We start from the raw sequence: 22,782 nt of genomic DNA, 5'->3' as shown, positions 1-22,782 counted from the left end.
AAAAAAAAAAAATTTTTTTAAATCATTGAACATAATTTATTGAAAAGCTCAGGAAATAACAAGCAAATATTTTTTTGTGTTTTTTAAGTAAAATCCTTGTATTTGGAAGAAAATAATTTAAAAAACATGCCCAATAAAACGCGGATAGGGGAATATAGGCATTACGCAGCTGCACGCATTCAGCTTTATCGACGAATTTTTGTTACTTTCGGCTTGTAGAAATGGTCAGATTATATATTTTTCGTTATCATTGAAATATTTCCTACAAATTAAAAAAAATTCAGCCAGGTTCGAGAATGTCGAGATGACGTTTTTTTTTTTACAACTTTTCCGCCCTTCCCTTTCTTCTTTACGTCACTCTCAAATTGTCAGATTCAGTCAGAAGGGATACAAGGTTTTTGCTTCACGTATTAATACATGGATAATTATATCGCCAATGTTAACGAAAACTTATTATTAACTTAATTTAAAAAAAAACAATTCTCTTATTTCTTATTATTCATTTTAATGAAAATTATACAACACAAAATAAAGTAATAAAAAATTAACTTATAACTTTCTTCGTCGCGTTGCTTTTCTCACTGGTTTTTTAAACACTTCCTCTTTATCCTGAAAGTCATCGTCATCTGCAATTTAAAAGAAAACATTGTAGTCTTGGACATTTAAAAAAAAATATTGAAAAAAGGACACTTGTGATGGACTTTTAATAATAAATTGAATTTTTAAAAGGCAGTGTCTTAGAACACTCTGTCTGGGTGTTTGTAGTCTTAAGCCCGTGATGGTTCATCATGGTTTAATAGTCCCAATCATGGTTTAAACCAAAGATTTATCTAAATTTAGTACAAATTCAGATTAAACTTCTTTCATAACATTGATTTTCAAGAAAATAAACACAGTCAAAAACTGTAACGATGTTTTGACGTGTGGCAACATTAAGCCTTTCTTCCTTTTCTTTAACGTTTTATTAAGTCGCACACTGAAAGTACTTTACTGTATTTGCCAGAATTGTTTTTTGAAAGAAAAAAGATCATTGCATGTTGAAGGGAAACTTCTCGCTCTAATTTTTTCTAAATCAGAAACCGAAGTGTTAGTAATTTTAGTGAGGCAATATGGCAATATATTGGGAAATACAAAAAACTTGATCAAATGAGCAAACTTAGTCTTAACTAGTGAAAGAATTCAACAGTTTTTGTTTGTTTTATTTACTCAGTCTTGCAAAATGTAATTATGGACATAAGTTTAAAAATCTCTCTATTTACTGATTTGGACACAATATAACAGCTGTTGATTTCGATCGGCCATTTTGAAAAGAACACTTTAAGCCCTATCTCATGGTTTAATCGCTCTCTTATGACCGTTTCTAACTTAACACCCCTTCAAATCGTTCAATCCCGTTTTTGCAGGATAGCTGTCGGAGCATCGTGGTTCGTGAGAAACGTGGATCTCCATGATGATATGTAGCTGGACTTCATCTTTAGTCGGCATCAGTGCGCTATTTCGAGAAAGCGGCACGACACGTAATCCCTCTTGTCGTGGCCGCCGGTAACTACATACCCGATCCTGCGGACCGAATATTAAGCAGTCGACGTCGCACTAAGCACGTCATTGCGGATCTTCGCGATCTAGTATCGGAGCTTTTAGGTAGGTACCTCAAGCACCGGTCATCGTTCACTTCGAACTCTTCGTCGCCAGCGACGGGTTCGACGCATAAATTAACCCACAGACAGAGCCCACTGAGTTTCTCGCCGGATCTTCTCAGTGGATCGTGTTTCCGATCCGGTGGTAGATTTTTCTTTTTATTGCCGTTGTAGGCAGACGAGCGCACGGCCCACCTAATGGTGAGTGGTTACCGTCGCCCATGGACTTCAGCAATGCCAAAATTCTGCGAAGCACTGCTCTTGCTGGGGCTAGTGTTAGGTTAGAGCCCTGTGAGCTCAGCTACTCATTCGGCGACGCTGGCATAGCCTTCTAAGGCTATCAGCTTAGGTAGGAAAAAAATTACCGTGTAAACTTTGAGATTATTTAAACTCCTAAGGTGAGAGTTTAACTATGATTGAAATTACGAGTTGATCTTCAGTAACTGTTTAAGCCTTCGATTTTAGTTTAAAATACTATTGATATTACGAGCCTTAGTTTTCTAGTTATTGTTTGTTTTATTGTTCATAAAAAATTAGAACGATAGTAAATAAGCATAAATAATTAATGACTAACCTGAATCTTCTGAATCATTTACAATTTTTTGTTTATTTGCTGCTTTCCGATTAGATTTTCTAGTCGACACTGGGGTTTCGACGTTGTTGGGAGGTTCATTCTACAAAATAAAAACACGAGCCTTTGAATGTTTTCAACAAATCACGTAAAAAAATTTTTGTAGTCCCGATTACTACCTACATAATTCAATAAATGATACCTAATGAAATAGTTTAATAATGACGCGGCAATAATTGTTATTTTTTTTATAAGGAAGCCTGAATCAGTACTGCAATGTGAAATTGCTTTAAGAAGTGCCATTGAAATTTAATTATTTCTTTAAAATTAAGTGATTCATAGCGTTAAATTAGTTCTGATAATACGAAAACAGAAAACGTACATGAGAATTTAATGAATTTCCCAAGGGCGCTATGATTCAAACAATGAGGCAACAATTTTTGGTTATATCAAAATTTCGAAAGAAATGGTCAGATATTGTAATAACACAATGAATAAATACCCGATCCTGTGGACCGAATGGTAAACAGTCGACGTCGCCCTAAACACGACATTACGGATCTTCCCGATCCATTAATGTTGCTTTTAGGTACCTCAAGCAACAGTTACCGTCTTCGCCGAACCCATCACTTGTGACGAAGGGCTCGACGAGTAAATAAATCCATAGACACAGCCCACTGAGTTTCTCGCCGGATCTTCTCGGTGGTAGATTCTGCGAAGCACTGCTCTTGCTAGGGCCAGTGTTAGTAACACTACGGTTTGAGCCCCGTGAGCTAACCTACACGTCAAGGCGAAGCTGAAAATAGCCTCCCAAGGCTATCCAGCGTAGGTAGGAAGAAAAAAATAATAATATAAAAGTACCTCATCTGCACTGGATGAAGACCTCCTGCGGTTCCGCCGGGGCGCAGCCCGCCGTCTGGGAGTGGCGCGCGGACCCGTCGCCTTCTTGTCAGTGTCGCCACTGCCTTCAGTGGTTCCTTCACAGTTACCTTCCTCTGCGCGCACCGCAAAGCCTTCTTCTATTTTGTCTCCCAGTTCGGTTACCAAAGCCTAGGCGGTATATTGAAACGAAATTATTTATTTATTTATTTACTACTAGCGGCCCGCTCCGGCTCCGCTCGGGTCTTTAACAAAAATTTCAACGATATTTGATGTTGTTTTATTTTTTTAAATAAAAGAACACTTATTGCGGCATAACTATAATAGACATATGCTGTCGCGACACTTTTTGTAAGTAATAATGTGTTCTACAAAGTCGTATTTATTATTATAAGTTATTTTATTCTATCATCAATGGTTTTCGCAGGGCACGCGATGTAAATAAAATTTTAGGTAATTTTTTTACACCTTGGGTTACATTATTGGAGTTTTAGTAAGGATCCCTAATTTTTCTCAAAAAAGATTATTATAGCCTATGGCACTCGGGAATAGTGTAGCTTAAAAATAGTGAAAGAATTTTTCAAATCGGTTCAGTAGTTTCGGAACCTATTCAATACAAACAAACAAACAAATCTTTCCTCTTTATAATATTAGTATAGAAGTATAGATTCGAAATATATGAAGTAAAGGTGTTTTTTATTAATCACCTTAATGTCGTTCTTCGCCATTTTGGAAGCGTTATTCATGATAGTGTTGAAAGACTCCATCACTCCTTGACAATATAATTTATCTTTGTAACAGTCGAGATTTTCAATGAGTTTCCTTAGTGACCTTTCGTTGTATGTAAATAGAGAGAGACAATAAGCTAAGTCTCGCCACTGTCTTTCTTCTGTAGACAATTTGAATCTTTGGCATAATTTCTCTACTAGTGCCTCCATTTGTCTGTCTTTTTGGATTAGTGAAGTTATATATCTGCAAACATAAATGTAATGATAACACAGCCTAGACGAAATTAAATTTTTCGTAATGTGTATGTACCACGTTATAAGGACCAAATTCACGATGACAACAACAATGGCAACACAAGATGTGCTTCTCGATTAATGTTTAATGCTGGTTTAATTAAATGATAACTCAATTTTTAACTTCTCTCGAAAGTCTGCGAGATTTGACCGAGTTGTGGCATTTTTGGTTAATTAATTACATAGTATCCGCAAACCCAGGCATTTAACTCGCAATATTTTCATAACGCTTTCTGAATTGTGGGTTGGGACAGCTTAGGTCTTTTATTTATCGATTGAGGCACTAAGAAGTCTGCCGGGTCAGCTAGTCGCTTATAATTATGAGTAAAGGTTTGACATTAGGTTTACGACCGACCACGTATTTGACGCCTACCCTTCTTGAGTTAAATTTCCATTACAATGTGCCACAGGAAGGAAGGGACTTTTCTGTTCTTCTTCTTTTGGTTTTTAATTTGGATCTATGTTTTGTATTTTCATATTATAAACAAAAAATAGAAAAATAACATTTTATTGTTTTTTCGGCATTTTTTCGCATTATTCTTAAAAAAAAGCGTATTAATTATTTTTTGAAAAGCTAAAATACTAACTTCATAATAATTCTATATTGCTCTTCAGGTACATTCAAATCCGGATCGCTCAGTCTTGATATAATATCGGGCATGACGTTGTATAAGGCGTTTCCCTTTTGTGACAGCTGTTTGAAGAAGAGGCGCGTCATACTCGCCACTTTAGCGTCCGCGTCCGCGCAGCACAGCGCCATGTCTGCTATCTGTCCCTTCACGCGGACCATCTCGTGCAGGACCAGAAACGACAGCATCTTCACTGCACACTGACGGACTTCTAGCTCCTCGTCGCTTAGACTGAACATAATAAATAAATAATCAGCGAGAAAACTGGTGGTACCATAGAAGACATAGCTTTGTAAACATTATTTTTGCGCGTATTGTTTTTTTGCCTACTGAAATTAAAATTCATGAAAATTCAAACCTAAATGCCTCCATACTAACTATGGTAACTAGGACACTTTTACGCTGATGGCCTCATTTACACTCGTATTTTCTTCGGTTTTCGTGTGTCGTAAATATAAGCTGGTTTTTACTGGTGGGAGGACCTCTTGTGAGTCCGCACGGGTAGGTACCACCGCCCTGCTTATTCCTGCCGTGAAGCTGTAATGCGTTTCGGCTTGAAAGGTGGGGCAGCCGTTGTAACTATACTTGAGACCTTAGAACTTATATCTCAAGGTGGGTGGCGCATTTGCGTCGTATATGTCTATGGGCTCCAGTAATCACCTAACACCAGGTGGACTGAGAGCTCGTCAACCCATCTAAGCGATAAAAAAAACAGTCATTACAATCACACATAGGTTTCCCATGTTGTTGTGTTTAAATATATACATGTATGATATACATAAAAAAATCAGACTAGGAGCAAACAAATCTGTTCGTCACATGAATATTTGCCTGATGTGGCGAGCGAACCTTTGGCCAAGCAACAACTTTCTGACTCAAAGGCGCAATAGTTAGAGCCCCTAACTATGGCGCCCTTGAGTCAGAAAGTTTCATACGTAATATTTAAAAACATAAATTATTATCGAAATGTAATTCGCCATAAAATCGTTTCTTACTTACATGTGATAAATGTGATGCGTCCACGGCTGCGTAAGATTCGGAAATCTCAAAGTGAGGTCGGCGAAAGCAATTGTCAAATTGGTTCTCAAAGATACGTTTTTCGATCTTTTGAGTAACGTTATCATTAGTTGCAGTCCATCTTCGCACACTGAACTCGAGACTAACATGAACCTGTAAATTATATTCTTATTTACTTGACGTTGCCATTGGCCATATGGACAGTGACAAGTGTGCTCCATACAAGATAATTAAAAATATTAAAAAATATGTCAGTTTAATATAATTTATATTGTACTTTAAGACCATATATATATATCAATTACTAGCTGACCCGGTATACTTCGTAGTGCCTTAACCGATAAATAAAAGACCTTAACTTTTGTATAAAATAAACTTAAAACAAACAAAAGAAATCCGTCCGATGGGGGGGGAATCAAAAAAAAAACAAAATTGTTATTTTTATTTAATTCCGAGCATTTTCATATTTATCTACCTTTTAAACCTTCTCTGGACTTCCACAAACAATTCAAGACCAAAATTAGCCAAATTGGTCCAGCCGTTCCCGAGTTTTAGCGAGACTAATGAACAGCAATTCATTTTTATATATATGTAATGAATGATTGAATGTCAATCTGTCATATGACAATTGATAGTTGCTTAAATAATTTTTCGGTTAATGGACGTTGTGAAATGTGTGTTAAAGAATTATTGAAGAAAGGGCATTAAATGTTGTTTCTTGTTGTTTAGAAGAAACGCAATTTCGTCTTTTCTTATTTAAACACCGTAATTACCATTATAAAACAACATTTTTGCTAATATATTGAGAAAATGGAGAAATTAAGATTTGATTTTACAATGAAATCAATGGCGGATGGAAAAACAAACGTCATATGCATAACTTCCATTGCTACACCAAGTGGACAAGTTTTTGGAATTCCAGTCGAATATCAACCCGTAAATCTTCATAAGGTGATCACAACTACTCCTAACTACATCAGAGTAAAAAACTCTTTAGTAAAAAGGCATCAAACGAGGAAAATATGGATAACTGTGACGGAGGAAATTTCAAAAACATATTTGGATGAAGAACAAAATTTGCAATTCAATGATTGTTATTTGGAAGAGATTTCAGAACAACCTGTTAGTTATGAATCGACATCTAGTGATTCTAATCACATGCTTGAAAAACTGTTAGAAAAACTACAAGAACAAAAACAGCAGAAACCAGAAAAACAAAATTTAGAGAAAATTGCAAAGGATTTTATTATAGAAAAATTCAACGGCCGTAATTCAAATGCATTACAGTGGATCAAAGATTTTAATAAAGAATGTGAACGTTTTCAAATAAACGAGGATAAACAAAAAATTGAAATTTTGAAGAACTTCTTACAAAATGCTAGTGTAGATTGGTACAGTTGTATGCTGATGAAGCTTACAGCACAATCAGAATGGAGCAAATGGGAGAAATTTTTTTGTGAGACATTTGCGAACAAAGGATGGTCCTCCACTAGATATGCTCTTGCCTTTAAATATCAATCGGGATCCTTACTTGAGTATGCTTTAAAGAAGGAGAAATTATTGTTGGAAGTCAGAAAGACAGTGGATACCGGAACAATTATTGATCTCATAGCATTTGGTTTACCCAATTATGTGGCGGACAAGATTGACAAAGAAACATTACAAAGAACGGAAGACCTTTACAATGAGATAAGAAAATTGGAACATCTGGTGATGAAAAATAAATATGAAAAAAGGAACAGCTCATATAATTTAGATAATAAAGGGAAAAAGATTGACGAAAAGAAACCATGCCCAATCTGTTTAAATGAGAAAAAAGGGAAACGGTTCCACCCAGAGGACAGCTGTTGGTTCAAAGAAAAAAATAAAAAAGCTGTGGTAAAAACAGTAAATAATTCAGAATTGGAAATAGAACTGAATGAGAAAAACCCAAAAAACTAGAAATACCACCATTAATAAAAATAAGTTTACAAATAAATGACACTTTGAAGGTTTCTGGAATCTATGACTCTGGATCTAATGTTTCTTTAATTAATGCAAGATTATTGAAAATACAAGAGAAACAGAAGACAAATGATATGCAAGTTGTAAACTTAAAAACTATTAATGGTGAGAAAAAAACGAAAGGTATGGTAACGCTAAAAATAAAAATCTACAATATTGAAAGAAATATGGATATTTTTGTGGTGGATAATGAAAATTTTAACTATGACTTCTTAATTGGTTTGGATTGTATAAAAAAATTCAAATTAATACAAAATGAAGAACTTAACATCATACAATATCCCGAAAAGAAAAGAATAATCTCAAATGAACATTGTTCTAATGAGAATAATGTAACAAATGTCGGAATTCCTGATGTACTAGGTGACAAAAATAAAGAACAAACATTTAAAGAGAGAATAGAAGAGAAAGAGAAGATAGAGATGGAACTATACTCTGAGATAGTAAAAAAGGGTACTACTATAAATACCAACAAATTGTGTGAAATTAATTTCAATGAACATGTAAACATTGATGAATTTCAAATGTCTGTAAATCATCTAGATTTATATCAGCAATCAAAAATTGAGAAGTTAGTAGATAAATACAAATCTGTTTTTGCTAAGGACAAATATGATGTTGGCTCTGTGCAGGATTATGAAGCCCATATAGACTTGATGGTAGATAAATACTGCTATAAGCGTCCGTACAGATGCACAATTGAAGACAGAACAGAAATTGAAAGTCAAATATCGAAGCTACTACAAAAAAATTTGATAGAGGAATCTTACAGCCCGTTTGCTGCTCCTGTAACTCTAGCATATAAGAAAGAAGATGATAAAAAAACAAGATTATGCATAGATTTCAGAGATTTAAACAAAATAGTAGTTCCACAATCACAACCTTTCCCACTTATAGAGGACTTAATGACCAAAACAGTAAACTGTAAGTATTATTCTACATTAGACATAAACTCAGCATTTTGGTCGATCCCATTGAAAATTCAAGATAGACATAAGACTGCTTTTGTGACACAAGAAGGACATTTTCAATGGACTTGTCTCCCATTTGGGTTAAAGACTGCACCAGCGATTTTCCAAAGAATATTGAGCAATATTATAAGAAAACACAGACTATCTAACTTTGCAGTAAACTTTATTGACGACATCTTAATTTTTTCTAAAACTTTTGAGGAACATATACAACACATATCGAGACTACTGGAAGCAATACAAAAGGAAGGGTTTAGACTGAAGTTTTCAAAATGTACATTTGCAAGTCACCATGCTAAATACTTGGGTCATATAATAGAAGACAATTCAGTTAGACCTCTGAAAGATTATTTAACTGCTGTCAAAAGCTTCCCAATTCCAGAAACAAGGAAAAATATACGGCAGTTTTTGGGAAAAGTAAATTTTCATCATAAGTTTGTACCACATAGTGCAATTATCCTCGATCCATTACATAACTTATTAAGGAAAGATGTGAAATTTGTATGGACGGCAGAATGCCAGGAAGCATTTGATAAAATTAGAGCATTGCTTTGTTCAGAACCAATCCTAAAAATATTTGACCCAGATTCACCGATAAGAATTTACACAGATGCTAGTATCAAAGGAGTCGGAGCAGTGTTGAAACAAGACGATGAAAACGGCGTGAGTAAACCGGTTGCTTATTTTTCGAAGAAATTAACAGAAGCACAGAAAAAGAAGAAGGCAATATACTTAGAATGTCTGGCGATAAAAGAAGCAGTCAAATACTGGCAACATTGGCTTATGGGAAAAGAATTTATGGTATACACAGATCATAAATCCCTGGAAAATATGAACATTAAAGCTCGAACTGATGAGGAACTAGGTGATTTAACATATTATCTATCACAATATAATTTTGAAATTAAATACAACCCAGGAAAATCAAATCAAGAAGCGGACTGCTTAAGCCGAAATCCAGTCTTAGAAGCAAATGATAATAACGACGATTTTTTAAAGGTCGTAAATTTAATCGATCTACAAGAAATAAAGAATGACCAGCTAACAAATCCAGACCTACAAAAAGAAAAGAATAAGCACATATTAGAGAATGAAGTTTATTACAAGAAAAATAAAAGAAGAAATAAGATTATACTGTCAGAAAAACTTAGCAAAGCTCTAATAAAAAAAGTCCATGACACATACTGTCACATTGGAAGAACCCAGATGACAAATAAAATAACACCATTCTTTTCAGCCAAAAATATTACAGCAAACATTAATAAAATGTGTGATGCGTGTGAAACCTGCATTAAAAACAAGTCCAGGAGGAAGTCGAAATATGGTTTAATGTCACATTTGGGACCAGCCACACACCCGTTTGAAATTGTATCCATCGATACTATTGGGGGCTTTGGAGGATCCCGATCAACCAAAAGGTATTTGCATCTTCTAGTGGATCATTTCACACGGTATGCCTATATTTGTACATCAAAAACTCAAGGCTCCAATGATTTCATTAAGCTAATGCAAAAGGTAACAAAAAATTATGACGTTAATATGGTATTATCAGACCAATACCCTGGCATAAATTCAAAAGAATTTAAAGAATTTCTAAAGAATAATAATATCAAAATAGTTTTCACAGCTGTTGATGCGCCTTTTTCGAATGGGCTTAACGAAAGATTAAATCAAACACTAACAAATAAGATAAGATGTAAAATAAACGAAAGCGATAAGAAGACATCTTGGACAACAATTGCACAAGAATGCGTAGAAAAATATAATGAAACAGAACACACAGTTACAAAGTTTGCTCCCAGGTACCTTCTAGAGGGTGAAAATGTGAGTATTCTACCACTACATTTGAAAACAAGTTGTACAACAGAAGATTTGAGAAGAGATCGAAAATTAGCCTTAGAAAACACAATAAAATCTCACAATTATAATAAAAATATATTTGACCAGTACAGAGAAGAGTATAAATTGGAAGAAGGAGATAGTGTTTATGTGGAGAATGGAAATAAACTAAACAGGAAGAAAATGGATGAATTGAGAACAGGGCCATACAAAATACTAAAGAAGATTTCAGAATCGATCTATGAAGTTGACACCGGACACAAAAAAGCAGAATCAAACCTCTACCATATAACAAAGTTGTCTCCAGTGTCTATCTGATATGATAAACAATTGTAAAACCATTCACTGCCTCTTACAATTGTCTTTTCAGCGGGGGAGATGTAATGAATGATTGAATGTCAATCTGTCATATGACAATTGATAGTTGCTTAAATAATTTTTCGGTTAATGGACGTTGTGAAATGTGTGTTAAAGAATTATTGAAGAAAGGGCATTAAATGTTGTTTCTTGTTGTTTAGAAGAAACGCAATTTCGTCTTTTCTTATTTAAACACCGTAATTACCATTATATATATCAACAACAACAATCAACAATGTCGGACGATTCACAAAATATTAATCTACTAAGACTTTCATTGGAAACTATAGTAGAATTATTTTGTCCGTGCAGTTTGGGTCATAAAACATAGCCCGGCTAGGGCGGTGAGAATGTTGCGCGGGCGCAACGCCATTATCGATAATAACAAATGAGTCATCGAAGGCAGGTACACGGCTGCGGGTTGTATACGAAGGGTGGTGAGACATTGTTATGTTATGAGTCATTTGTACTTACCTGCAAACTGTAATACATATGTCGAAGAGAAATGTGTTTTTATGCATTCGTTTTCTGAATTTCTTTAGTGACACAATGGCTACTCCTTTATTTTGTATCAAAACGGCAGAATTTACTCAAAATAATGTTTGCACGTGTTGTTATCAACATTGTGTTAAAAATTTTCACTGAAATAAGAATAAGATCCCGAAAAGTTACAAAGTGTTAATTTCTGCCGTTCTCGTTAACTTGCTGCGGCGATATGTGGTGTAAGTGTTCGATTAGTGATTTTTTCTTTCATTTTTATCACTAACCCACAAAATTACAAAGCTAAATACACTATCGATAACGCTTATCGACAACAATAATGCGCATCACTATGCCCGTCCATAAGGCTCGTGAGTGGAAGAGATAGCGAAATACTCGCTTCACTGCTCTGATTTTTTATGACCCAAACTGTACGGACAAAATAATTCTACTATAGGAGTAGACACGCTGTAGGACCTAGTGAGTGCGAGCGCGGCGGCGGCGTGCAGCGCGGGCGGAGCGGCGGCGCCGAGCAGCGCGGCCAGCAGCGGCCGGTACCGCGCCAGCGCCGCGTCGCCCGCCGTGACGTCACGCTCGCACACGCCGCGCACGTACTCCGCGTCCGCATCGTCCGCCGCCGCGCCTTCCAGCCCCGCCTCCTCCTCCGTCATGGTCGTGTTCGTCTGCGCAAGCAGATATGTTGCATTTGTATTGTGCCGCCATAAAAGTATTTTAGACATGACATGACACAGATAACTTTGCGACGACTTTTAAGTTCGGATTTTTTAAATAAATGTCGATGTCGAAAAGTCTTTAGCGACATTGTGATCTGAAATTTGATAAAAGGAAGTATCGCTGTAAGCATATGAAGAATGAAAGGCGATTTGGTTTAAGCGATATTTATCTTTGTAAAAGGTCCGTTTTATTTGGTATCAGTATCAACAATTTGATGTTTTTAATTAAATTTCAATTAAGTTTACTCCATTCAAATAGTTGAAGAATTTTTTTTCTTATGATATTTTTTACAAATTTTAAACTTGCAAGAAAAAAGGTTTCTTAAACCTAATATCCTTTCACCCCTCGATATAGTAAAATAAGATATACATATAAGTGAATTAGCCTCATGTATGAGAATTAATACTTCGGAATTTTACATTTCTACCGTGTGTGAATTTTACATGTACATATTTTTTAAATTGCTCTTGGCGTCCAGGGTTTAAAAAGTTAAGTGAACAATTTGGCCAATGTTTGTGGTGTAGATGTGTCGTTCGCGAACGAACGAGTCAAACGACCCGGATTTCAAATTCCGCGCGAACGATAGGGTCACTTCAAAAAATATGAGTCGTTCACTAAATCGACTCGTTTAACACAAAACCTACGAATCAGAAGACAAGAACCATACGAGTACGACGGTCATTCGGGTCATTTCGGGTTGCCGCGTCTCGCCCCGCGCCCGTCTCGCTTAGTCGTTCGTTCGACTGAACGGGTCGTACGAACCGAATCATTTTGTCAACAGGTCAGTACTGATCTGAATCTCTAAAATTGAACGAACGACACATATCTATTGTGGTGTTAAGATTAATATAGGTACGGCTGCAGATGTTTCTTGGTGACAGCGACGGAAGCTTACCGAGGTTCCCTTGTTGGATGCGACGCTGGCGGACCGCTGCGCCCGCGAGGAGGCCGAGGCGTTACTGACGTTCATGAGTGTTTGTCGACGGAGGTCATCGACCCGGCCGCGTCGAGCCGGAGTCGCGAACGTTCCCGCTTTTTTCTTTCGTTTCTCTTCAGCTTTGCGTTCTTCTCGAACCTAAATGTTCAGACAAATATTTTTTAGATTTATCTACTACTAGCCGTACTCATACTAGCCGGGCATTTTAAATGGGCTAATTAACATTATTATTTATTGTCATTATCATTAGGGAGTCCAACACTCATGTAAATATTAGCCTATCCATTACGTACATGTATTTTCTATTTACATGGATACCAAGTTTCAAGTCAATCAGATACACGGTTCAGTAGTTATAACGGAACAACCGTAAAAACCGCTGCAGATTTATATACTAGTATAAATACAAATTTTGACAAAACGTAAATTCATCAAAACGATATTGTTTTTGAATTGAAAATTTCTTTAGTATTGTTGTGATTTGAAACTCAATGAAACGGAAATTATAATCGAATGGCGACACTAAAAAGAGTCAAATATGTGCAACCATAGGATTTAGCCTGCGAGAGAATGAAATAGAATATATGAATTTATTAAATATATATGAAGTTATTGAATGTATGAATGTATTTTATCACAGCCGAAATGCACGCATGTTTTTTAAAATGCGGCAATAGTCAGTCAATAGGCAAATAAATATTAAGGCGATCTTCTCCGATCCGATTATTTAGTCTCAGAATACGGAATAAAAAAGATTATTTCAATGACTCACCTGGTTTCTTCTCCTGAGTTCACTGTATACACTGATGTCCAAGTAAATGAGTTGCTGGAGTGCTACATGGCCCAATGTAAACACGAAACGCGTCAACAACTCCGTGGGGTACGCTGCCTCCTCCTCATTGTCGCAATTCTTAACCATCATTTCTTCAATGCGCCTGTACATTTCTGCTAATATTTTAGAGCAAATAATTTCGGGCATGTCACATATAGCGTATACAGCATCTATGACGTTTGAAGCGAACGATGCGAAGTCATTTAATTTGCTGAAAGCTTCCATCAAACTATCGAATAAGCTTGTGAATATTGAATGGTCTGCGGGGTATCTTTGACTTTTCTTGACCAACGGCAGAAGTAATTGGGCGCTCAGTTTCCTTGTGTTATAATCGCCGGTCAGTCCGTGAGCTTGTATGACTTCTAAGTTGGCTAAAGTCACGGAGGGTTTTGCTTTGGCGATCATTACGAGTAGAGATATTGCGGCGTAGCTGTCCGTGTCGGTGGTTCCGTCAATTTTTTTTAGGAACATCTCCCACAGTACCTGTGCGTTCAGTAACAATAAATATATTAGTAGTTATGTTGTATAGTGAAGACAACCATAATATTTAGTAGAGATTAATTACTACAGAGTATGTTGTTATATAACATCCAAGTTGAAATAAATGATTTTGATTTCGAATCTTACATATCTCAGTATTTATATGTATTGAACAAAAAACCATGTCTGGTACTTTTTGGTTTAGTTTTTTGTTATAATATATATTTCGCAGTGTATAGCGGTATTGAATTAAGAGGCTGTTGACGATGTTAATATTTTTTTTGGAACGAAGTTCCTTACGGCAGGCTTGGAGGGGATAGGGATTTTGCTGCGCGACCGAACTGAAAAAAATGTGATAGTAAAACCGTAAGAAAAAATCCGTGGAAAAAAGTGCGTGGAATAAAACCGTTAAATGAGACGTGCGCAGGCGCGACAGTCGCATACACAAGCGAGTAGTGTATAATACCTTTCTCTTTCTCCCTCTTTCTTTTCGTTCTCTCATCCATTCTCTTTCTATTTTACGTAATTTATTATTTCCTAAAATACTGAATTTCCTAAATACTTTCCTATACTTAAATAAAAACTAATCATCAAAATTTAAGAGAAAAATCAAGAAAACCTACATAAAATTGAGCACGTTTTTTTTTTTGCAAATTGTGTCGATTCTACATTAGCCGAAGGAACTTCGTTCCTACCTGGTGTCCCACGACACCACATTTCATTTTTTTCCTCTTTACATTGCTTTTTATAAGAGATGCAATTTTTATTTAGATTATTTGCACCTTTGGGGACCATAACAGGACGTTTGACGTCCTTTTCCGGAGCGATTCTAGTGCGTATTTTAAATCATTGTTTTAGAGCACAATCAATGGAAAAAAATACTGAAATGATAAGCCACCTTAGTTTGTTTAACACATAACATAAAAACATAATTTAAAGCTCAATGAGTTATGTTAAATTATTTTGATTTGACTTTTTGTTAATAAATTAATACAAATAAATAAAAAAAAAAAAAAAGTAAAAAAAAAAAAAAATTTAAAGCTCAATAAATGTTTATGTATGGTGACGTTAAAGTAAAAAAATTTTTTTTTCTTAGATGGGTGGACGAGCTCACAGCCCACCTGGTAAGTGGTTACTGGAGCCCACAGACATCTACAACGTAAATGCGCCACCCACCTTCACATAGAAGTTCTAAGGTCCCAGTACAGTTACAACGGCTGCCCTGCCCTTCAAACCGAAACGCATTACTGCTTCACGGCAGAAGTAGGCAGGGTGGCGGCACCTACCCGCGCGGACTCACAAGAGGTCCTACCACCAGTAAAAATTATATTTCATTTCAATTGAATTATTTATTAAACATCTTCAATAACGACTTAAGCTTAGTTTGGCACCTGTATGATAGCCGGATTGATGTCCCCCTTCTCGACCCACTTATCGACGAGGTGTTCCAGGGCCAGTGCACTCCCACAGTCGATGTGCAGCATCAGAGACGTCAAGTTCTTAGCTATGACGAACGCCCGGGCGCGTTCTGCTTTATTATCACATTCTAAATACATTTCTCTATAAGCTCGTTCGACGGCTTCACGTTTGTCCTGGAAATTGGAATTATTTTAGTATGTATTTAAAATTTCTTGGCTGAAACATGCTTTCTATATATCGCCTTTTCGCATTAAAAGTGTACAATTTCCAAAAATATTCGAAATTGAGTTAATATGCGTAAACATTTGGTATCACCAGTATTTTTCTCATCAATACTGTCAAAAGAGCGTAATTTAGTTTTATTTTTATTTTTTTTAGTTTACCTATGTTTTGACTACTATTAACAAAATTAATACACAATTTTATCTTGCAACTGGTAAAAAATTAAAAAGAAATGTTGCAATTAAGATTAATATTAAAAATATTACATATTAAACCTTTAAAACACTCTCCTGTAAAATTAGTAAGTTTTAAGATTACACAGTTTTAATGCGAGAAGACGATATGTGTTGTATAAATTTGCATAGTTCCCGAACGTACCTGATCGGGTGACCACACAAGCATCAGCATGTTGGCCACGCCCATTTTGGCCGATTCTATATTGAAATGATGAGCTGTAGTGAAGAAGTCGATCGCTTCATTCACATCACCCGCTTGTTTTGACATCAACAAAGAGTTTATCATGGGCACAGCTTCTGAAACCATCCGACTGAAGTGTACGGACTCTTGTAGAAACGCGACTATACTCTCTTTCTCTTCTAATCGTTTGTGTAACGCTAATTCGTTGTCACATTGTTGTGTGAGCGTGCCGGACGTCCTTACATCGGGTATAACGAATATATTGCCGAGCAGAGCTACGAAGTAATTAATCTGTAAAATTTAAATAACAATTAGATAATGTCTTCCTGAAATATTTTTATCTAAATCTCCTTGATTGGACGTCTTCGATGTATTAAAATTAAATTAATTTTTTTTTATGATAACTAATATGCAACCGGTCACCGTCAATCCTTCACAATTTCTGTTAGATATTAAAGGTTTATATTTTAAGTAACTAAATAATTTTGGTTTTGTGCGTGTCGGTCAACACGAGTCCGTAGATGTAGGACGTAGAAAACTCGACATCGGGAAATGTGTAGCAGCTTTTTCTGAGTACTAATATAACTGTGTAGTAACTGCCATAATTACTACTAATATATTCTTTGGTTATTTTTTATATTAATTTAGGTGCACAGACGCTCGCTGTTCATCTAGACGTATTGACGTTATTTGTGTCCCTAGGCATCACAACGCGATCCATCTACCATGACCCAAGCGATCGAAGTCTTAACTTTATTGACTACCCACTTTTTTATTGAAAAAAATTAAATTTCTTTCTAATATTTTCCTTCATTTATCATCCAACATTTTTTTCCATACTCTGTGGCCTAACCTCTTCGTCTGTTACAATGACTCACCTGATCACATTTCTCCATATCGCACCTAAGCAGTTTCGCGTCCGGATATTGTCTCTCCGTATGCTTTACAATAAGATACGCTTTAAAATAATTCTTCTCGCGCAAGTGTTTACGAATTGCTTCATATAAATTATCTAAGGATGCTTGTGAGAGGTCCGGTTCGTCTTGTGTTAGTACGTCTATGTTTTTTTTAATAGCCTTCGTCACGTCGTCTTCGATTTCCGTCCATTTCTTGACAAGTTCCGGGTCGGGGCCCGGATTCAGTTTCTTTTGGAGATCGTCGAGGATTTTCTGTTCTGTTTGAAGTTGCTCTTCCAAAATATCCAATTTTAACTGTGCAGAAAACGGGTTGCATTCCAAGAATATCTGTGAATACGATTATCACCTCATATAATAATAATAATCACCTTTTGATTGAATTTTTACTACATATTATGTGGTAAAATTGTTTTAAATGTGTAACTTGTTTTTTATTATTAGATGTTAACGCAAACTCACGGCCTACCTGGTATTAAACGGTTACTGGAGCCCATATACATCAACAATGTAATTTCCATCACCCACCTAGAGACATGAGTTCCAAGTCTCAGTTCTATAGTGCAACAACTGTTTCAACCTTAAAACCGAAACACATTACGGCTTCGCGGCAGAACGAGGCAGGGTGTTGGCACTCACCTCTGTAGGTTCAAATACTTACTGGTGGTAGGACCTCTTGTGAGTCCGCGCAGGTAGGTAACACCGCCCTGCCTATTTCTGCCGTGAAGCAGTAATGCGTTTCGGTTTGAAGGGTGGGGCAGCCGTTGTAACTATATTTGAGACTTTAGAATTTATCTCAAGGTGGGTGGCGCATTTACGTTGTAGATGTCTATGGACTCCAGTAACTACTTAACACCAGGTAGGCTGTGAGCTGGTCCATCCTCGTCAAAGCAATAAGAAAAATAAAAAAAGAACATCCCTTTTTTGCCCTAACACCAGTCAATGTATTTTGAACAATATGTTTAACTCACCTTCAATAATTGTATGGCAGCTTTACGCACTAAGGCCGCCTTGTCCTTGAGTCGTCCAATGGCGCGTTCGAGTACGGTACGTTGTCGGTTTACGGGGACACAGTTCTCCCGTTGCAAACGACACCAGAATTGGAGCACCTTATGAAGATTACTTATTACCAAATGCTTATATATTGTCATTTACACTTACTCGGTATAACTTATTTTTTATTGCCCTTGTAGGCAGACGAGCATACGGCCCACCTGATGGTGAGTGGTTACCGGCGCCCATGGACTTCAGCAATGCCAAGGGCAGAACCAAGCCGCTGTATACCGCTTAATACTCTCCACAAGACCTCGTTTGAAGAAGGACATATCATAGCGCTCGGGAAACTATACTTATAGTAAACTAAAACTAAACTATAATTATAGGGTTTTTTTTTCTTTTGTTCTCCTTTTAACAACAAACTGACTTCTTGTTCTTCATGTATTATAATCGTTTGATTGATTTTATTTTTAATGCAAACTGTCTGTAACTGTAGGCTACAAATAATATGTGGATGTGATTTTTTTAGTAGGTAATATCAAAGACATAGCCATGACTTCTTTGGAGGACTTTTCCAAAAGCTTAGTTTTGGTTCTAACTTGACGGCCGTCTGGTGTAGTGGTAAGTGATATGGTCACTACACAAGGGGGTCGCGGGTTCGAATCCCGCCAAGAGAAGATATTTGTATGATAAATATAAAATGTCTTTTCCAGGGTTATGGATGTATATTAAATATATGTACGTGTATAATAAAAATCTTACATTTATTTCCGTTATCTAGTACCTGTAACACAAGTTCTTTACGAACTTAGCATGGGACCAGTTAACGTGGCGTGTAAAAAAAAAACTAACCTTATGGCGTACATAAGCGGATAGATCGTGTATGTGCTCATACAAATCGTCGAGGAAGTCGTCGCGCTGTATGCGCTGCGCGTCTGACAAGCCCTCGCCGCGCAACTCCACGCTCAGCACCTCGCACATCATCCCGAGCACGCTGATACGGAGCGTGTATGACTGTCAACCAAAATTAATAGTTTATTTTTACATATCCTTGGCTTTGATGGACAATAGATAGCATTGGACCGGCCGCACTGGAGATCACTTGGAGAGGTCTATGTTCAGCAGTGGACAGTGGACAGGCTGAGATGATTATGATGATGATGAGATTGCATTTTGTTTTCTACCTATTCTAGTAACTTCGAGGGGTTATTCTAGATTCACCGAACTAGTAGGTGACCTCGCGGGGCTCAAACCTGACGACGTTGTTGCTAACACGAACCCTAGCAAGAGCCGTGCTTCGCAGAATCAACCACCTGATCGGAAACGCGACCCCCTTGTTGTACCGCGTTTGTACATCCTGATGTATTTTTTAAATTGTTTTGTTACTGCTATTCTGTTACGATTGTCTATTAGTGATTAATTTAATTGACACGATCAAGCACAATTTTCATGATAATAAGTTAGTTTCAAGAAGAGGTATATCAATTCGCCAACCTCAATAATAATGTGCTGATATAAATGTATGTACATGGGTAAGTTAAGATGTAGTAATGCAATATTTAATTATTAGCATCGAAGGCAGACCAGCCGACAGCTCACATAATTTGTATCGATCAAGAACATCAGTTATACCAACAATAAAGGCCATAACTATACTAAGGCCTCATCAAACGCTCTAGAAACGTTAGGAATAGTTGATATCTTAAAATAACCTTGTCAGATCTGTAAGTTGTTTAAGTACTGACTAATATCTTACCTCATCACTCTCCAAATATGGTTGTAATGTCGCAATTGCATTGGCCATCTCTTTAGGTAATTCTTTGGTGAGTTCCAATAAGAAAGCCCCACAGTTCCTAGCTGCACTCTGCTCTGTGCCTGTTGTTTCTTCCTCAGTTGACGCTAGAGCTTCTGCTATTTCACGAACCTATTGTAGTATAGTTCAAAAGGCAATGTCATTAAATTCCTGGGAGCAGTTAAGTAGCACCAAGTCGGTGTAACTTTTACCTCCGTAATTGTCTGTATCGTGTTGTTTCTTAAGGATAGCGTAGGTTTGTGATTGGCATAGAGTTCTGTTGCAGCTCCACAAAATATTAATTTACTAAGTCTATTAGTGTTTAGTTTAGTTATTTACTATTATTACTTTATTTTACCACTTTATACAGCAAGATATTAAGTGAGTTGCATGTCTGTGGGTTAAGCTACACGCCGAAGCCTTTGTCGCATTCGCTGAGAACGGTAATCGGTGCTTAAAATGCCTAAAAACATCAAGAATGGATCGGAAGGATCCAAAATAATGATCCTAATACACAGTCATTAACGTTTTTAAAGTTATTAGTGGTGACTGGGAGAGGTATCTCGTCTAATTAGCACAATGCAATCGTTCGTGTTAGATTTTTGTAGCACAGTTAAACATTGATAATCATATTCTTAAACATATTGTGTTTGTCTAGCAGAAATTGATAACATAAAAAAGGTTGTTCCTTGTTGCAGTTCCTTGCTTCTCATTTTAGTTGATCAGCCGTATTTATTGCTTGTTTTTATTATTATTCAGATTATATCAGTTTACAAGTCTTCGAATAATTTTTACTAAGTAACCTTATGTAAAAAAGAATTCTAGTCAAAATATACAAAAGTTACAGCAACATATTTTAAAAGATGATAAGATTTATTCTGAAATAATATATTTTCTATTACCATTTGTGGCCCAAAAGTACCAAGTCCAAATTCTTTTGTCAACTGTACTACTCCAGCACATATTGGTGACACAGCATGCTCAACCATTTGAAGTATCTGAAATAAATTTTTATTTATCTTTTTACTGTTTCATTTAAAAAACATTTTTTTTGTTTATTACTTAGAATATGTAGTCAAGTTCATGACTGAGTAAAAAAATCAATTGATTACATATTTCAATAATCAACTTATCAAACTAGTCCATGTGGTTGCTTTGCGACCGAAATAGCCAAGTGGCATCTTATTGTTTTGTAAGAATAAAAGGTTTACCATATACATACCTGGACGAGTTTAATGAGACATGATGTCCCATGGTTATATTTCTTTATAAGGACTCCTAGAACTTGGAACACAGTGTCTCTTATAGCTTTGTTTTTGATCATTTGTTCTTCTAGTGCTTTGTAGCAAGGATCTGCTATCATTCTAAAAGTATTTAATTTCATATTTTCATTGTATTTTTTCTACAAAAGCTCTTTTATTGAATAAATGAAATAGCATTTATAAATCTTGAATTTTTTCACTTTGACAATTAGCATAAACAAAAGATTAAATTATTGATTTTCAGAACCAATTGGAATAAAGCAATCACCAAGTGTTAGTATATGTATGTCTACATAAATAATAGATTAATATGAGCATATTGTGATTGGTTAATGTGATTATAGGGATAAGTGCATAAACTTGTATTTACAATTTTATTCTATAGATTTGGGTGATACTAACGAAACAAAATTGTCTTCAGCCAATGGAGGGTCCCACAATCTTGATAATGGTTGTTGTGTAACCAAGTACAGAGTGAGCATTGCCGCTTGCTTGTCAGATTCTGTCCAACCACATAATTCTTCTTCTTCTGTTGCCTTCTTACCTTTCTTGCCTAATGTTAGCTTAGTGGAATTCTGTGACATGAGAAAATATTATATGTATACATTTGAGATTTAAACCAAACAGCACTTCCGTTTGTTACTTGTAAAAATTTCTCAAAGCAATCAAAATCCCATAAATCTAGCTTATATGAAAATAGAAAATGCTACAGAATAGCTAGAATAGAAATGTTAGAAAATGCAAGAGGCAGAGGTCACCAAGACCCAAATTAATGGGTCTTGGTGATCTCTGCCTCTTGATGTCTAGGATACCAGAGCCAAAAACAAACCACATGAATGCTATTACTCACTTCAGCACACGAAGATGAACTCATAATGTTTTATATCGAAAATATAACTTTCTTTAGGCTGGCCAAACATTGCGATAACACAAAGAAAAAAGTAAAAAAAGTTTATTTTTACAAATAAAAAATGATAATGCGGGAATTATACTCACATCAGCAGCCAATTTGGTGTCTTTTGTTTTCATTATTTGGGTGAAGAGGTACATTATCATTTTAGTAATATTTAGATTTTTAACCCTCACATCAACATCCAATTCTTGTTCCTGGAGTATTAATTCTAAATGACTGCATAAATTCTTAGCAGCCCTTATTATGTGATCAAAGCCTGAAAACCCAATCTTGGAATAGGTAATTCATATCATATTTCATACCTATCTTATGATATATTAACTGTAGTGGTAGTAGGGTATCTTATGAGCTTGCATGGGCAGGTACCACCACCTTCCTCATTTCTGCTGTGAAACAGTAATGTGTTTCGGTACTAAAAGGGTGGGACAGCCATTGTACTGGAACAATGGAGACTTTG

At 36.1% G+C, this 22,782-nt stretch overlaps 2 protein-coding genes across 3 annotated transcripts in view; one reads left to right on the top strand and one right to left on the bottom strand.

The window, feature by feature from the left end:
• The window catches only part of ebo (exportin ellipsoid body open), a 43,546-nt gene extending 38,680 nt beyond the window's left edge, over positions 1-4,866 (top strand). Inside the window, exon 22 of one of the 2 annotated variants that reach the window (XM_089729476.1) lies at positions 4,725-4,866. The gene's annotated coding sequence lies outside the window, so the exon portion shown is untranslated. Of the gene's footprint in view, positions 1-1,403; positions 1,423-4,724 lie in introns of those variants that run through there. The other variant, XM_089729478.1, reaches the window with a different exon arrangement.
• Positions 489-22,782, bottom strand: part of Cap-D2 (CAP-D2 condensin subunit) — a 23,234-nt gene continuing 940 nt past the window's right edge. Inside the window, exons 3-21 of the mRNA XM_028183632.2 lie at positions 22,409-22,581; positions 21,815-21,987; positions 21,373-21,514; positions 21,053-21,148; positions 20,115-20,282; positions 19,211-19,372; positions 18,334-18,471; positions 17,327-17,692; positions 16,410-16,739; positions 15,782-15,982; positions 13,851-14,393; positions 13,037-13,216; positions 11,884-12,089; positions 5,738-5,908; positions 4,697-4,969; positions 3,795-4,059; positions 3,070-3,258; positions 2,212-2,311; positions 489-626 (exon numbers count right to left, since the gene is read on the bottom strand). Coding sequence (XP_028039433.2) covers positions 550-626; positions 2,212-2,311; positions 3,070-3,258; positions 3,795-4,059; positions 4,697-4,969; positions 5,738-5,908; positions 11,884-12,089; positions 13,037-13,216; positions 13,851-14,393; positions 15,782-15,982; positions 16,410-16,739; positions 17,327-17,692; positions 18,334-18,471; positions 19,211-19,372; positions 20,115-20,282; positions 21,053-21,148; positions 21,373-21,514; positions 21,815-21,987; positions 22,409-22,581 — 3,953 coding nt within the window. The 3' untranslated portion in view covers positions 489-549. The remainder of the gene's footprint in view (positions 627-2,211; positions 2,312-3,069; positions 3,259-3,794; positions 4,060-4,696; positions 4,970-5,737; positions 5,909-11,883; positions 12,090-13,036; positions 13,217-13,850; positions 14,394-15,781; positions 15,983-16,409; positions 16,740-17,326; positions 17,693-18,333; positions 18,472-19,210; positions 19,373-20,114; positions 20,283-21,052; positions 21,149-21,372; positions 21,515-21,814; positions 21,988-22,408; positions 22,582-22,782) is intronic.

Source organism: Bombyx mandarina, chromosome 08 (assembly GCF_030267445.1).
Source record: "Bombyx mandarina strain Sakado chromosome 08, ASM3026744v2".
Lineage (NCBI taxonomy): Eukaryota > Metazoa > Arthropoda > Insecta > Lepidoptera > Bombycidae > Bombyx > Bombyx mandarina.
This window is presented reverse-complemented; position numbering and strand designations above follow the sequence as displayed.